Source organism: Cynoglossus semilaevis, chromosome 1 (assembly GCF_000523025.1).
Source record: "Cynoglossus semilaevis isolate Cse_v1.0 chromosome 1, Cse_v1.0, whole genome shotgun sequence".
NCBI lineage: Eukaryota > Metazoa > Chordata > Actinopteri > Pleuronectiformes > Cynoglossidae > Cynoglossus > Cynoglossus semilaevis.
In genome coordinates, this window is record NC_024307.1 from 15,027,505 (window position 1) to 15,042,159 (window position 14,655).

Below are 14,655 nucleotides of genomic sequence, written 5' to 3' on the forward strand. Positions count from 1 at the left end.
GTGGTCCACGCGGGCTTTACTGTGAAATAACGCCCACGAACCTCCTCCATCTTCTTGTTGTACAGGTCTTTAGCAGCTGCGACGGCTGCTAAATTATTGGCCTCTGCTGTAGCCTGAGAGGAAGAGTTCAGAAAAAAACAGAATCAAGTATTTAACATGAGTAAAACTGCAGTTTGAAATGACTAGGTACAGTAGATAGAGACTGGATAGAAGCAGGTGTGATACTGAACACAAAAAGGGAAATGACTGAAAACAACTGACATAGAAACAAGTTTTGATTTAGGACAGAGTTCAGAAATATAATTAATTAAAAAATCTATAATTACTGTATTAAAAACAGTGCAAATGAGTACAATTAATAAATGAACCACACAAAACAATTGGACTTTTTTTTTTCAAATCCTGAAGAGCAACATTAAAACATTATCTATACAAAACATCTACATATAGTATAGTACTTGAATGAAGTACCTGCAACATGGACTTTGGATGTGGCAGCTCCTCGCCCTGGTAAATTTTAATATATGCCTAAAAGAAAGGACAAAAAGGACAGTTATATTATAGAGTCACGTGTGAAGTTAAAGGGAAGATATTTGGTGTTTAATTGACTCTGTTTATGCTACAAATCACGTGTGAAGTTAAGGGGAAGATATTTGGTGTTTAATTGACTCTGAAGGTCGGTCTACTACTTTAGTACCAGCTTCAACAACTAAGAACACGTTTTATAATTTGGCAAAAAAATCTGGAAATGTGTCTCAAACAAGCCGTTCCCTTTTCACCCACATTGTGACATCACAAAACAGGTGGTTGTCCCAGAGGAACCACATACTAAATGGCGCCTCCTGTGGCAGATTCTATGGGTCCCCATCGTGGGACGAATAAAGGGACGTCAATATATCAATCAATCTCAATCATCAATAATACCACCCCCCCACTGGGGAGCGCCATCCATACTACACCTCCAACCTGTGTGCAGATCCACCAGGGGGCAAACTTGACTGTCACAACCCTAACCCTGAACAGCGCACAATGAATCCCAGCCATATATCAATCATCAATAATACCACCCCCCCCTGAACAGCGCACAATGAATCCCAGCTAACTAATGTAAACACAACAGTGTCGTCTGCATATTAATCTGCATTACAGTAGCATAATATGTCGGCTTTAAGGTAGAAATCCAAAGTTAATATTCTACATGGTGTTTTTGAGTCAAGGTGTTCAAGAAGTTCAAATCTGACCTTGAAGTACTCCACCAGACCTCTGCAGGTGATTTTACTGCCGTTGATCTCTTTCACGTCAATGCTACCAGGACTCAGGAGCCAGGGAACCAGAACCTTCAGGTTGTTGATGAAGTCACTATCGATTTCTACAGGGAAGAAATAGGCCAGTTATTGTCAAGGCTGCTAAAGACGTTATGTTTGACTTTGAAGGAGAGATAGACTCTACGTTTAATTCTTCCATCAAAGTGTGGGTTCGTGGCCACTTTGAGGCCCGGGTGTGGCATCAGGAAGCAGGAGATGTTGGTGAAGCAGGAGTGAATGTGTTTACGCACGTTCTGCAGCTCTTCGTGCTGGTTCTCTGAGATCTGGTGCACAAATATGAAACACCAATCAGGTTTAAGACATAATTCTGATTCTTTTAAAAGTCCAGACTCTGGTGAAGTTGACCGACCTTCAGTCTCTTCTCCAGGAACTTCATGCCTCCTTCTTGTCCGTAGGGAAACTCGTACGGGAAACTCCAGTCTCGAACAAGGAAAATCATGGACTGGAAGTGAGAATATATCAGATCAGTTTGAATTTTCAGCTATTTTTTCTTTTTGTTCCCCAGTAAATTGTCGATGCTCAATAAATCATTGCACAGCAATAACTGTGACTAATTAGTGACCAGAAATCTGAAATGTTAAACTGTACCTGGAACGGCTTCAGGAACGTCTCCTCCATCGCTAGTCTGCCATATTCAGTGAAAAGCTAAAATAAAACAGAACAGTTTGTAACTGGATCATTAATGTTTCAGGAGAATAACGATCCACAGGTGGTTTCTTTTACTGGTATCAATGATACTCAAAGTGGGGGGTGGGTCCCCCTTGGGGGTGTGGAGCCATTAATGGGTGCTGTAAGGGACTGGTTTAGTCCATCGTTGGACTTGTACTTGAGTTTCTTCAACACTTTTTTTACCTCTTATCCTCTAAGATGAAACAGCGTCTTCATTTCTTTTATTGCAGCTTCTCCGATGATGGCTTCAAAAAACATAACAAACATGTGCTGTGTTGTCACATCTCTGTCGAAGGTAATACCTGTAAGTGCTGAAGGTCGTCCTCTTGAACATTCTGTGAGATGTTATAAACCTGAAAAAAAATTCAATCTTAATTGAACATTTCCAAAAAAAAAGGATTTTCACTGTCACAAAAAGTATATACAATGGCAAAGATTGCTGTTAAAAGTCTTTTTTTTCCTGGAATATTTGTTTTTTGTGACATAGGGTCTGATCTTTATCATCACAGCTGACAAACCAACAATTCTAATCTCATGTGGATCAACACCTGATGAATCATTGACTTGGAGAACAACCAATGATGTCACTGTAACTGTTACATTATGACTACGTGTCTCATGCTGTGTACACTAGCTTACCATTTTACAAATTCTTATTCTTGACTTGTGTTTCTTCTTCTAGAAATTTCAGAACAAAATCCAGTGTATGCCACCCACTAACAGTTGCCGTGATAAGGAGATAATTCTCCTTTTCTAAAAATGTTACAACTGATGAATGTAATTGTAGGATATTTCACCTCAGTCAGTGGTTCCCAAAGTGTGGGGTGGGCCCCTAGGATGCTGCAAATCTATCGTGGAGGGGGCTCAGCAAAATATTTTATCTTTGCTGACTGATTTATAAATGTATGTCTTTGAACGATGAAAATAGCAAAATTAAAGTAAAAGATTTAGAAAAGGAAAGTTCATTTGACTTTTGAAGCCAAATCTCTGAAGGGCGTTGACACTCATCTACAAAAGGGGGCGCTGTTGTTGAACCATTGTTCCTAGGTTGTCTGTTGACATTGATGGCCCTAAACCAGCCTGGTCCATCCTTTGTCTCATCGTAGAAACCTGTTGTCCAGAACTCCTGCCCCTACACCAGCCTGTGTTCTCTCCTCACACGGAGCTGATCTGATAATGTTCACCTTTTACATTCACATTAAAGCAGAGCTGGAAGAGTCAGGTCCCATACCTGCATGGAGCTGATCATGGTGCTCAGAGCAAACACGGTGGCCGAGTCCCTCAGTGTGGACTGACTGTCAAACGTGCCTTGTGTGTCCATTAGCAAAACAGCGACCTGTGTTGATGACGCAAAATGAAGGCGTGAAGAACACGGCAGGGTTGACCACAGGGTTTTCGGCCTACAACCAACATCTATAAATTCTAAAAATAAGTATTATATAACTATTGTATTTAACTATTTCCTTAGAGCCCTGGCTAAAACAGAACACCTGACCTCACCTTTGTACCGTCTGGCTTGTCCACCTGAAAGACCTCGCTCCAGATCTGGATGCCGGTTGTTTCTCTCTCTGAGCCTCCTCTCCAGGAGAAACCAGTCAGAGGCTCGTCCGACTCTCCGAGCCAGCTCTCAGACGCCTGAGGATGTTAGAGCAGAGATGATTGATGAAATGTTTCAAAATATTTTGCATGAACCTGCATATACTGTACACACCCAGTCTCACTGCTGCCCCTAGTGGCTCTGCTGTGTATGAATCTTTGTGTACATGCACATAGGCTCAGTGTCACCCATTCTTTAACTGCTGTGCCATCGTCAGTGATGTCATCCTCCAGCTAAATTAACAGCTGCTAACTTCCTGGTTCTTCTCAGAGCCAGATACTTACATGGTTGTACATGTAACGCAGCATGAAGTCCATCAGGAAGGACTTGCCCTTGCGGAAAGCCCCGGCCACAGAGATGGCCACCACCTCTCTGTCCCTGACCTCCTCTGACATCAGGATGCGATTCAGCGCCACCTCATCCAGCTCAAAGGTGTGGTCGTCTTTGACCAGCAGCACCTGGACAGGCCGGGCTCGTCCATCTGGCTCCTCCTCCTCCGAGCTCCAGTCGTAGACATTCTTGTCACTGAGGGACCCTGGAGGTCAAGAGGCCAAGGAAAGATAACGTGAAAGATAACTGCTCAGTGTCCAATTGAAATAACCACGTTTTAAACATCTTGAATAATTGAAGCTTATGACTTGACTGTGGTTTAAATGTTTTGGCGACCTCTACAGGTACTGTACATGGTTTCCTGGGTCGTCTTTTGTAGTCATAGTTGGTGGGAGACTGAACCCAGAAGGTTATGGTTCAAATCAGACCCTACACAAAGCACTAAACCTTAAGTTGTCCTAAATTCCACAGCCACCTAGTGGGCGATCAGAGACTGGATCAAACATTCCTCTGCTGCACCTACCAAGAAATCTGCAAAACATGTCAAGAAATGGATGCAAGTCCAGACAAGTAGACTAGAATTAGTGTTGTAACACCACGGGGCGACATGGAGATAAAAAACATTGAAATATATTGGAATAACTTTTAGATGATTTTTATTACCAGACAAACTCTTTTCTACCACTTGAGGCAGTGGTGGCTTGGCGCTTAAGGAAGCAGACTTGGGTCTGTACTTTCTTACCATTTTTACTAAATTGTGACGTCATCAATCTCATTTAGAGGGAGAGAAAGAAACACCTGTTTAGTTTGACCAAGGAGTCAGATTGTAGAAGAAAGACAAATGTGTCTATGGGCCTCAAAAAGGTCTAGACTCCGTTCTTAGTTTTTGTGAGTAAAGACTAACTATATTTACATTGAACTGGTATTTATAAAGAGAAAAATAATTAGCCTGTAGGCTACTGATACATTCTCTATATATGCTGTATATACAATCAGCAGCAAAAACATCCACATGATGGGATGTACAGTAAGAGCATGTGATCATCTTCTCATGGACAGTAAATCACATGCAGACATCCAGTGGTCCATTATGTCGAGCTGCAGGACAGTTATCTCTTCCTGTTAGCCCCTGATCAATAGCTTAGCCAACAAGCATGTTCATAATAATAATGAATTCCAAGGGCCATGTTATCCAGCCCATCTCCCCTGGTATCCAGGCAGATCATGTGCTGCAAGAGATTTATTTTCCCAGATTTTTCCAGATCTTTCCAGGCAGTGACTCAGAGGATGTTTCCAGTCTCCCTGCTGTCTCATGTAGACAGTCCTGGGACAAAAATGGTGTTTTTTAATAAACAAAGTTTAATACATTTTTTGGGTGGGGGCATTTTGAATATATTCAAATATAATTTAAATGAGAAGACCTTTTAAGTTTTTGGGTTTTTTTAACTATCCTTAATGAATTAAACCACATGATACCCAACAGACATGTCAGAAGCTAATGCTACAAAAGAGTGAAATATTCACAGGGCATTAAACTTCATCATGATATTTCTTATGTTAATATAATATTATTGAATACTCCTGTAATAATAATAATAATAAACTATTGATAATTCTATGTTCTCTATTTACATTTTTTTAAATCAAAAAGCAGTATTTTACTAAATGATTGCTAACGTTCACTATGTATGGCTAACTTTAGCAAACATCTAGAAGCTTCTCTCACTCAAACAGCAGTACAACTGCAGCTGTGTTTAATGAATTGTTCTGAGTTATTTTTTAGGGTTTTTCAAAACAACCAAAGATGTCGCAACTGTTACTAGATGTAACAACAGACACACTACAATGTGGTAAGAAGTCCTGAAAGTGGATGTCCATTACAAAGGCAACCGTAGCAACATGGTTCATGGAAGGGAGGTTCTACTGTACAGTTTTCAAGAACCTCTCCAGCACCATTGACATTGGCAGTTGGTTGCTATGGAAAAAAGAAAAGCTTCACTGGGGTTGCCAGGTAAGTAGACAGCTAGAGGAGTTTTGACCACCCACTTGATAATTGAAAGAATGCCATTCAGGTAAGTAGCAGGCTGAGCTTGAGGGGAGGAGGGTGATCTCACCCAGTTTTACCAAACAGAAGGTTCTGCAGAGGCCTTAATAACAGACACAGCACTGAAGCCCAGCCCGCTTGGTAAACCTGATCAAGTTGCTGTTTGTTGCCTCTTACATCAGCCAGACGGGAAACTGGGTCAGATCAGGTAAACCGCAGCTATGCCTCCCCATCTCCCCCCACCCACTGTTCACTCCTTCAACAACCAGTCCGACCTCTCCCATCCCTGCAGGCCTGGGTGATAAAATAGCAGCCTTTGAGTGATGTCTGTGACAGTCGGCAGCTGAGTCTCCTGATCACTGTGGCGATGAAGATGATTGCACCAGTGATTGGGATGATAAGGATGATGGTGATGATGAGGATCCGTTTACTCATGCGACATTACATAATACCATGTTTGCACCAAAGAGCATCATGAGAGGATGTCAGTGACAAACACAGGACCAGTGATTAGAAGGTTATTTCCAGGCCTTTTTTCCAGCCTGCACCACCCAAACTCAGCGTTTCCTGTGTCCTTCTTACGGTGAAAACATATCAAACATATGTCCTCTCTTGTGCTTGACTGGACAATAATTCTTCACTAACAAACACGGTGTGGCTGCTTAGTTCCAGCAACACTGCAAAGATATAAATGAGCTAAACGCCCCTACATCCCTGTTGCCAGATTTGGGATGAAAACCAGCATTTAGCAGCGGGAGTGGAATAAACATGTTACTGAATGTGTTGCCTTCAACCTCGCCTCGCATTTGCGTCAAGGCAAATAGAATGAAATAACAAATGGTGTACGTACACTCACCCCAGCTGTCTCTGTCCTTGCGGTGTTTGGACATGTCTCTCTGCCTTTAAAAATCCCGCTGTTCGTTCGTTAGTGTGCAGCAGAACAGTCTCTGGTCATGAGTGTCCGGGGTTTGGGAGGATGCTCCACTATCTCTAACCAAACGATGCTACTGCTTCTGCTGTTATCGCAGGATGATGGAGCCTTTTCATTCCCGCTACCATGCAGTAGTCAAGAGTGTCGCCAGAGGGCAATGTCGTCTGTTTTTCTGCCCCAATCTCACGTTAGTTGTAACAAAGGGGCACAATAAATGCTATGGATTAATAAAACGTCACAATCTTACATGTTTAGATATTAAATAAAGCGACTGGAAAAATGTTCCCTGCTGCAGCAAACATTTAAGATGTATTTTCTTTAGTTTATTTAAACATGCGCCTCCAGAATTATCCGGCAGATGACGCCTAGCAAACAGAGATTTGGAACCATGCTGCTTTCACGTGCTGTCGTTAAAATGTAAAGTTATTTATTTACACAAGACAAAGCTCTTCTAAGGGTGTTAATCATATGGTAATGAACATGAAAATTATTTCTAAAATCTCATAGCAATTTGTATAATTTCCTTAAGCATTTGTTTCCACATAATTAGATGTCATGTCATGTGACGACATAAATAATTTTTCAAATTTGCGGATTGAATTTAAGGTAAAGGTATATACAAAAATGTTTACGTAATATAGCGGTTTCACATGGCTAACATTAAAACCGAGAAAGAACCCAAGGTCTGATTTATTTATTTTTATTTTCATTGGAGATCACAAATGGTGAGACATTTTCTTCTTTAATGTAATATTATACCAGAATATGCGATTTGATTTGTGAAGCAGAGTTTGTATTTTCCTAAGTCGTCCCTGAAGGTAACAACAGGATCCACTGACTAGAGTGACTGTGTGGAGATTAGCGTCAGATGAACTGTTGCGTTTTTTTAGTCATGTTTTTATTGATTTTACATTTGTAGAAAGTCCAACTTTAATTATTTTACTTCGTGCGAGTTTCAAAATCCCACAGGTAATTGCGGACATTTCTTGAAAACCTGTCAGTGGGGAGAAAAGCGACATGCCAGCGGTGGAAAGTTAAAAACGCTGGCGCTGTGGTGGGAACTGTAACGTTGCAGTAAAGGAGCTAAAGTTTACTGCAGTTTCCTCGATAACAAAGGGGAAAACTGGCCTCGGATTTTCTTATCTGGAAAAAAACTATTTTACACCAAAGTTCAATCAAAAACGCAAACGAGGATTCGATATGAAAGAACTTCTTCACCGCTGTATTTGCATGGTTAAAGGTAAGTAAGATTGAGTAGCGGTCAAGCTAAGTTGCGTTAGCTGCTTAGCATTATTAGCGGAGTGCATGCTAAAGCTCCCACTCACTCAGCTTTATCCAGAGTACAACTGTAACCAACGATTATTTATGTAACACATTTATCCGGTAATGAGTTTCTCTGGTTAATTGATTATCGATGTAGACATTTAAAAACAAATATATTTCCTGTGTTGTTTTGTTCCCCAAACCAATTATTTGCAGTTTACAGTCAGAAAAACAAGACCTGAAGATGAACACAAATGAAAAAGCAAAAATCGTACATTTCTCATAACTAGGGTTAAAAAAAACTTATACGAAATAAATAATGTCATTAATCATTCAAGTGATCGATTGTTTATAATTCATTTGACTTTATTATTATTACCTACTTACCTCCTCAAATGAATTTTCATTCTCACCATATACACAATTTAATAATAATTTACTTCATTTTGAGTTGTGGTTTTTTTATCATGAATAATTTACGTTATCCATTAGGCATATAACCCTTATAATTATGCATATTCCTACAATGGTTCCACCTTTTTTCAGGGTTTAAAGGTAAATTGCGTAATTTTTAATGACACCTGGAGGTATATTATAAATAGTTAAATTTGTTTTTATATTGACAAAATCTACTGTAATCTAATATAACAACTGATCCAATATGGCTGCCTGCCGAAAGCTGACCCTCAGCTTATGTAAATAAGCTTTGTGGCAATATCTGCCTTGTTTGTGATGCAAGGGACTGCCTTCTGTAATTTTTATTTCTCACTGTCTTGCTTTTGCACCGCAGCCCCATTATTGACAAAATTCTAGGACCATTTTGAAATGGATTTTGTACGTGACGTGAGAAAAATAGACAAAAATAATTAGTGCATGAGTGGCCACCAAGTGTAATATCAAAGAAAACTGAATAAACCAACATCTTGTATTTATGGACAAAATACATTGGCCTATGATCGTTAAGATGTACGGAACACCGTCCATTTCCTGACATTTTCTGGACCAAAGAACAAATTAAAAGCTCATTTTATCTTCATCTTAATGACTTCCGAATGTTGTTTCAGGAAATGGAGTGCGGAGAAGAACCATCTGAGTAAACGTTTTCAGCATCTCTTCAGGATCTTTGCTTCATTAAACCAGCACCAGATTAGATAGAGCCAAGTAAATGTAAAGGCTCACTTGGATTACACCATCATGGATATCTTTCCCCGGCCCAGTGGTGAGATCCAGAGGAGGAACCCTCAACATGACTTTGAGCTCATTCAGAGGGTGGGAAGTGGCACATATGGAGACGTGTACAAGGTACGGTGGAGTGGAGTGGAGTGGAGTGGGGTGGAGGGGCTGCTTCCCACAGGCCTTCATTAGAACTGGAGATAATTTGGTTTGCAGTCACATGACTTATCAGCCCTGTGGTTTTAATTAATGGCAGAACCTTGTTGGATAACATATGGCCAACACACTTGACAGCATCTGCTGAATGTGGGCCAGTTCAACCCTGTAAGTATGGGTTGAAACTATGGCTGTGATATCATTGACACTAATAACGGGTTTTTAACTACTTTTTACAGATTGATGTAAAAGCACAAATTTGGGTCAAGTCTGTCTTTATTGTGTGCCATGATGTTGTCAGACAGACAAATAGTAGGAAAAAGAAGCACAATATTAAGTTAATAACAGGTGCTGTGAAGGGACTAAGCAATGACAGTGATTTGACAATACTTGAACGATGGCTAATATTTTAAAGACAACCCTCTGATGTTACTGCCCCTGAGAAATGATCACAGATCAGATCACAGAGGTTCAGTTAGATTAAACAACAGAAAAAATAACAAGGAAGATGCTTCCACTGGCAGTAATTCTCTATTAATTCTCTATCATTTGAAGTTTTTTTAGAGTATAAAATGTTTGTATTTATGTAAAGTTACTTAAAACATTAAATTAGGAATATGACATTCTCACCTCCAGGACACTATGTATAGCTAATTAATCATGAAATTGGACATATTTTGATGTATGATGTATTCTTGGAGTGCTAGTATATTGTAACTTGCATGGCTTTCCTGAAACCTTTGGCTGTTTTGGGTAATAGAAGCTTTTACCTGTGTAAATTAGCAAATTGCTACTTGAATGTGAAATTACGTTCCTTTAGGCCAGCACTAATGCTGGATGTTTTGAAAGAGAGTTTGTAATTTTTTAAAAAAATTTTTTTGGGAGTCCTTCATTGGTATGCGTTGAAAAGCCAGCAGGCACCACACATCCTGCAGTTGCACAAGTAGAAAGAACGCTGAGAAACTTGATCCAGACTTTGACACAGTGTCAGCTGCAGTGAGGTGTGTTTTAGCCCACAAGTTTGCTTGTTTATCCATCTGCCACAGACAAACAGATGACCCCTCCGACCCCATAGTCTGATAGCCTGCTGTCCAGCCGCCACCCCACCCCCAGTAGGCCATCGGTGGAATGCTGTGCCTGGTATTCTGGCAGAGCTGCAGCAGGCCGAGCACTGCAGCTCGCTGAAATATGATCAAACCCCTGTCTAAACATGCGCTTCACCATGGGTGTGTTCTGCAGCACACTGACGGAGGAAACACCGCACACTGGGAACAGGCTGGTTTTGGTCACAGTTTAATTTCAATGGGTACATCATGCTTTGCTGTGGGTGAATTATGAGATCTGATTGTCTTGATTTAAGAGTCCTATATTTCAGCTCTTTGTTATTACTGGAGATAATGATTCATTCATTTTCATTATGGTGTCATGGCCCTGCTTCTCAGTGGAGTTTATTTCTTTTTAGTGCTTCTTGTATTTTTGGTGGAATAGTTTTTTAAACTATGTAGCTTATTTTTTTAGACCTGGAATTGTTATTATCCGTGCTTTAGTGTCTCCCCTTCATTTTAAATGAATGGATGCCATCTTGAAATATATAGAAATACATACATAAAATATATGAAGTATATATATATATATAGTAACGATGGAGGCCATTCACTGAACAGGACACTATTTCTTAGCATAGCTGATTACTACTCAGCAGCATCAGGGGATTGTACAATAAATGTATTTTAAGCAAAGACATATTTCTTCTGGTCCTGGTGATCGGTTTAGCTTTCCTGCCACTGCAAATCAATATTAAGGCTTTTGTTCAGTGTTGTTGGCAGAGGCAGCGTTCCACAGTTTGAACACTGTGGATTTACATTTATTTAAAAGCCATCTGATGTTTTTGACGTTCAAACCCTTGGTTTCCAACTTTACCTCTCTTGCCTATATTGACATTATAGACTTGGCAAAAAAAAACAAAAACAGTTGTCTGTCGGTTTTTGTAGCCAAATAAAGTGTTGACTCTAGCAGAGCTGCTGTTAATTAATTTCTTTTCTTCAGTTAGAATTGCAGTTTCTTAAGAAGTACTTCTAGATGTGTCAACATGGGGGGAGGTGGGGTGGCTAAACAAAGTCTTAACTGCTGTCTGTCACTTCATGCAGACTTAAAAATGGAGTACTGCTCCAAAAGCTTTCATACTCTGCAGCTATATTGCTAAGTTATTTATAGTCAGCTGCAAAGAAATATTTTGTTGTTGAGTGTCCCTCGTCTTATCTTGACTGTAGTTACTGTACATCACTGTAGACACAGTCACACCTTTTCTTCCACAGGCCGTACCTGTTGATTGACCTTCAGACCCTGTCAGATCTCTGTTCTTATATACCTGACTTTTTTTTCTGTCTGAGCTGAGCAGTCAACTCTGCTTCGTGACGTAACTTTTTACAGTTTTTTTTAAACTTCCTCTTCTGAGTTTTTTTTTTTTTTTACTCAAGTTGTCTCGAGCCAACTCAGGAAACTAGACTCAGGTTGTAAGCCAGGGTTTTGTCTGTGCTTCAACAGAGACAAGACAGGAGAGGATTCGCCATAATGTACCACATGCTTCTCATAGAACCACAACTATCCAAATTGTTGTTGTGAGTTGGTATACACATGTGGTTCCGGCTGCTAGAGAAGTATAATCCCAGTGTGGGTTACTGTCTAACTGTGTGATTTACCAAAGCTATGTCAGTGTTGAAAGACAGTCAGAGAGGAGGGTTTTATGGTTCATGGTTGATTTAGCTTCTCGTCACATCTTCTCAGTCCCGTGGATTAGGCAGCATCCCGTCTTGACCTGGATTTTCGAAGTGGTGGTAGCCTACTTTAAGAGAGAATGTTGACAAACTCCTCTTATGAATGTGTGTCAGAACATTGACACTGTCTGACTGGTATCTTACAAATAATTTTGAAAACAAGGAAACTGTTCCTTGGGCTGCTGAGATATTTTAAACTTACCTTGGAGCTGTAGCCGAGGACAGGCGGTGTCAGGCCTCTCAGAGTTGACTAACCCTAACCCAAGGCTTGACCTTTTGCCCTTTGTCTGCGGGGGACTGTTTGTTTGAGATGACCAGGGCTTGATTTTTATCTACTTAGTCTGTAAAGTAGAGAAACAAGTCACTGACACATTATACAAGAATTTGTGTGAGAGAAGCGTTGCTGACATTCTTTACTGTTTGACTGCAGTTCCCACAGTAGTCACAGAAGATCATGGAAACCCAAATTACTGAATGAATGTCTTTGTACATTCAAATATTACACTTGTAATGGTCGTATATTAATGTAGTACTGACGTCAACAACTAAATCAGTATAATAGTTTTGGTGACAAGTCATATATGTACACTTTATTACTACATTAGAATCTCTTACTGTAAAAGCTAACACAAAGATTGACTTCATAAATGGCTTATACCAACTTCATTTGTACTGTTGTGTTTTTTAGGCCCGAAACATACAAACAGGAGAGCTGGCTGCTGTGAAGATCATTAAGTTGGAACCAGGTAAGAGGGCTTGTCTTTTTGTATCAGTTTCATAGTGAAGAGAAACTTTTTTTTTGTGAGAAACACACAAAGCACAAATCAAACAGAATCACTTTGCATGAGCCCTAAGCGTGACAGCGCAATATATTCTCTAATGACTCAAAGCTGTTTCAATTTCATTTTTGTTTTATCAAAACCAAATTGAATAACAGTCGAATATTTAATGGACCAGCATTCCCGGCTGCGGTTGTTCTGTGCCATCTCTGTCCTGGTGGTAGAGCTAGCATCATACAGATTAGTGGGATTAGGAAGAGCCAGCAGACGGAGCTCAGCCGATTACAGACCTGTGAAAAAAGAGATTCACTTTCCTGATTCATTCATTGACACACTGTTAGCGTCAGGACCAGCAGTGCCTGAAAGGACATAAGTAACGTGAATAGTAAACAGACAATCCAAATTTACTGCTAGCTGCAGATCATCTGAAATGTATAAACTTGGGTTGTCAATTGATCAACAATTTTTGCAAATTAATCACAAATTAATCACAAATTAATCACAAATCTCTTCGGTTTTAAGTATTCCTGTAAAACCACCAAACCATTTGCAACCATCCAAAGAAAGGACAAATATTCTCCAAAATAACCCAAGAGGTGTTGCAAAAATGTAGGGAGGCACAGAATTAAATTTTGGACTCAATTCCGACTTCTCAGCCGGTCTGATTTGCCTACACCGTTCTGATTTCCTTCAACTGACAGTGTATACAAATGAAAAGGTTCCTCAACTCAAAGATTTATTCTTGTATCAAATAATTAGGAAACACTTCCCACAAGCTGCACTATTACTCAACTATTTATACTGTTCATGTATTTAAACTCTTTATATACCTGTTCACATAACATCCTTATAATTATACTAGTTCTGCTTAAATTAATATTGTGTAGTATTAGTGTAGTAATTGTTAACAATGGTATAATTGCAATAGAATAGTAAATAATAATTGAGGCTACTAATCTACTAATACTATCTGTTTACTTCTACTAATCTACTAATCTCATCTACAAACATCCGCTGTTCAGGTTTTCCACTATTCATCGACAATGTGTCACAGGATCTCTCTTCAGTTCAACAACTTTCAAAATGAAGTGTCAGACGACTGATACTAGAGTGCAAAGTTCTATTTCTTAAGCATAAATGGGATTTGTTTTGTGAAACAAAAGCCTCTCTGCTTTGTCACCTGACAGATGACTCCTCTCCTCATCTGTCACGTGCCCTGCTAAAATAAAGTGACGCTCGCACGATCCGAAACACCTCATGTAACACAGCATCTGAAAAAAACACCTTTCTATACCACATTTGTTTATTTAGAAGCAGCAGTTCTTTGAAAAGCTCTGTAATTAACAAATGAATGTCACCGCTGCTAGGTCACGGTTTAACTCAAGCGAAAAGTGAGGGATGCTTCTGATAAAGTTATTCTGTTTATGTTTGACCTATTAACTTGATCCTTCTGTGGAGTTGAAGTATTAACCCAGCCTGCGTCATCTTGTTGAAGCAGGGTTTTTCTTTTTCTTTACTCTTGCTCCTACCAGTCACACTCTCTGTGCTGGAGGTAAACAGCTGTGGGTGGACCGGGGAATCAAACAGGTTTAACCAGGAGGTATGACGACGGTA

The 14,655-nt window shown here is 39.9% G+C and overlaps 2 protein-coding genes across 10 annotated transcripts in view; one reads left to right on the forward strand and one right to left on the reverse strand.

Annotated features, from left to right (window-relative positions):
• Positions 1-7,244, reverse strand: part of atl1 (atlastin GTPase 1) — a 12,211-nt gene extending 4,967 nt beyond the window's left edge. Inside the window, exons 1-11 of one of the 4 annotated variants that reach the window (XM_008313019.3) lie at positions 6,822-7,244; positions 3,876-4,126; positions 3,495-3,629; positions 3,226-3,330; positions 2,297-2,347; positions 1,914-1,970; positions 1,675-1,767; positions 1,450-1,588; positions 1,242-1,369; positions 472-528; positions 42-113 (exon numbers count right to left, since the gene is read on the reverse strand). In XM_008313019.3, the coding sequence (XP_008311241.1) occupies positions 42-113; positions 472-528; positions 1,242-1,369; positions 1,450-1,588; positions 1,675-1,767; positions 1,914-1,970; positions 2,297-2,347; positions 3,226-3,330; positions 3,495-3,629; positions 3,876-4,126; positions 6,822-6,855 (1,122 nt within the window). In that variant the 5' untranslated portion in view covers positions 6,856-7,244. Of the gene's footprint in view, positions 1-41; positions 114-471; positions 529-1,241; positions 1,370-1,449; positions 1,589-1,674; positions 1,768-1,913; positions 1,971-2,296; positions 2,348-3,225; positions 3,331-3,494; positions 3,630-3,875; positions 4,127-6,815 lie in introns of all 4 variants that reach the window. The other 3 variants (XM_008313010.3, XM_008313001.3, XM_008312994.3) reach the window with 3 other exon arrangements.
• Positions 7,245-7,710: 466 nt separating this feature from the next.
• map4k5 (mitogen-activated protein kinase kinase kinase kinase 5) overlaps positions 7,711-14,655 on the forward strand; it is a 31,702-nt gene continuing 24,757 nt past the window's right edge. For 4 of the 6 annotated variants that reach the window (XM_025056647.1, XM_025056649.1, XM_017036792.2 and 1 more), the window contains exons 1-3: positions 7,712-8,136; positions 9,224-9,461; positions 12,951-13,008. In XM_025056647.1, coding sequence (XP_024912415.1) covers positions 9,354-9,461; positions 12,951-13,008 — 166 coding nt within the window. In that variant the 5' untranslated portion in view covers positions 7,712-8,136; positions 9,224-9,353. Of the gene's footprint in view, positions 8,137-9,223; positions 9,462-12,950; positions 13,009-14,655 lie in introns of all 6 variants that reach the window. The other 2 variants (XM_025056638.1, XM_025056642.1) reach the window with 1 other exon arrangement.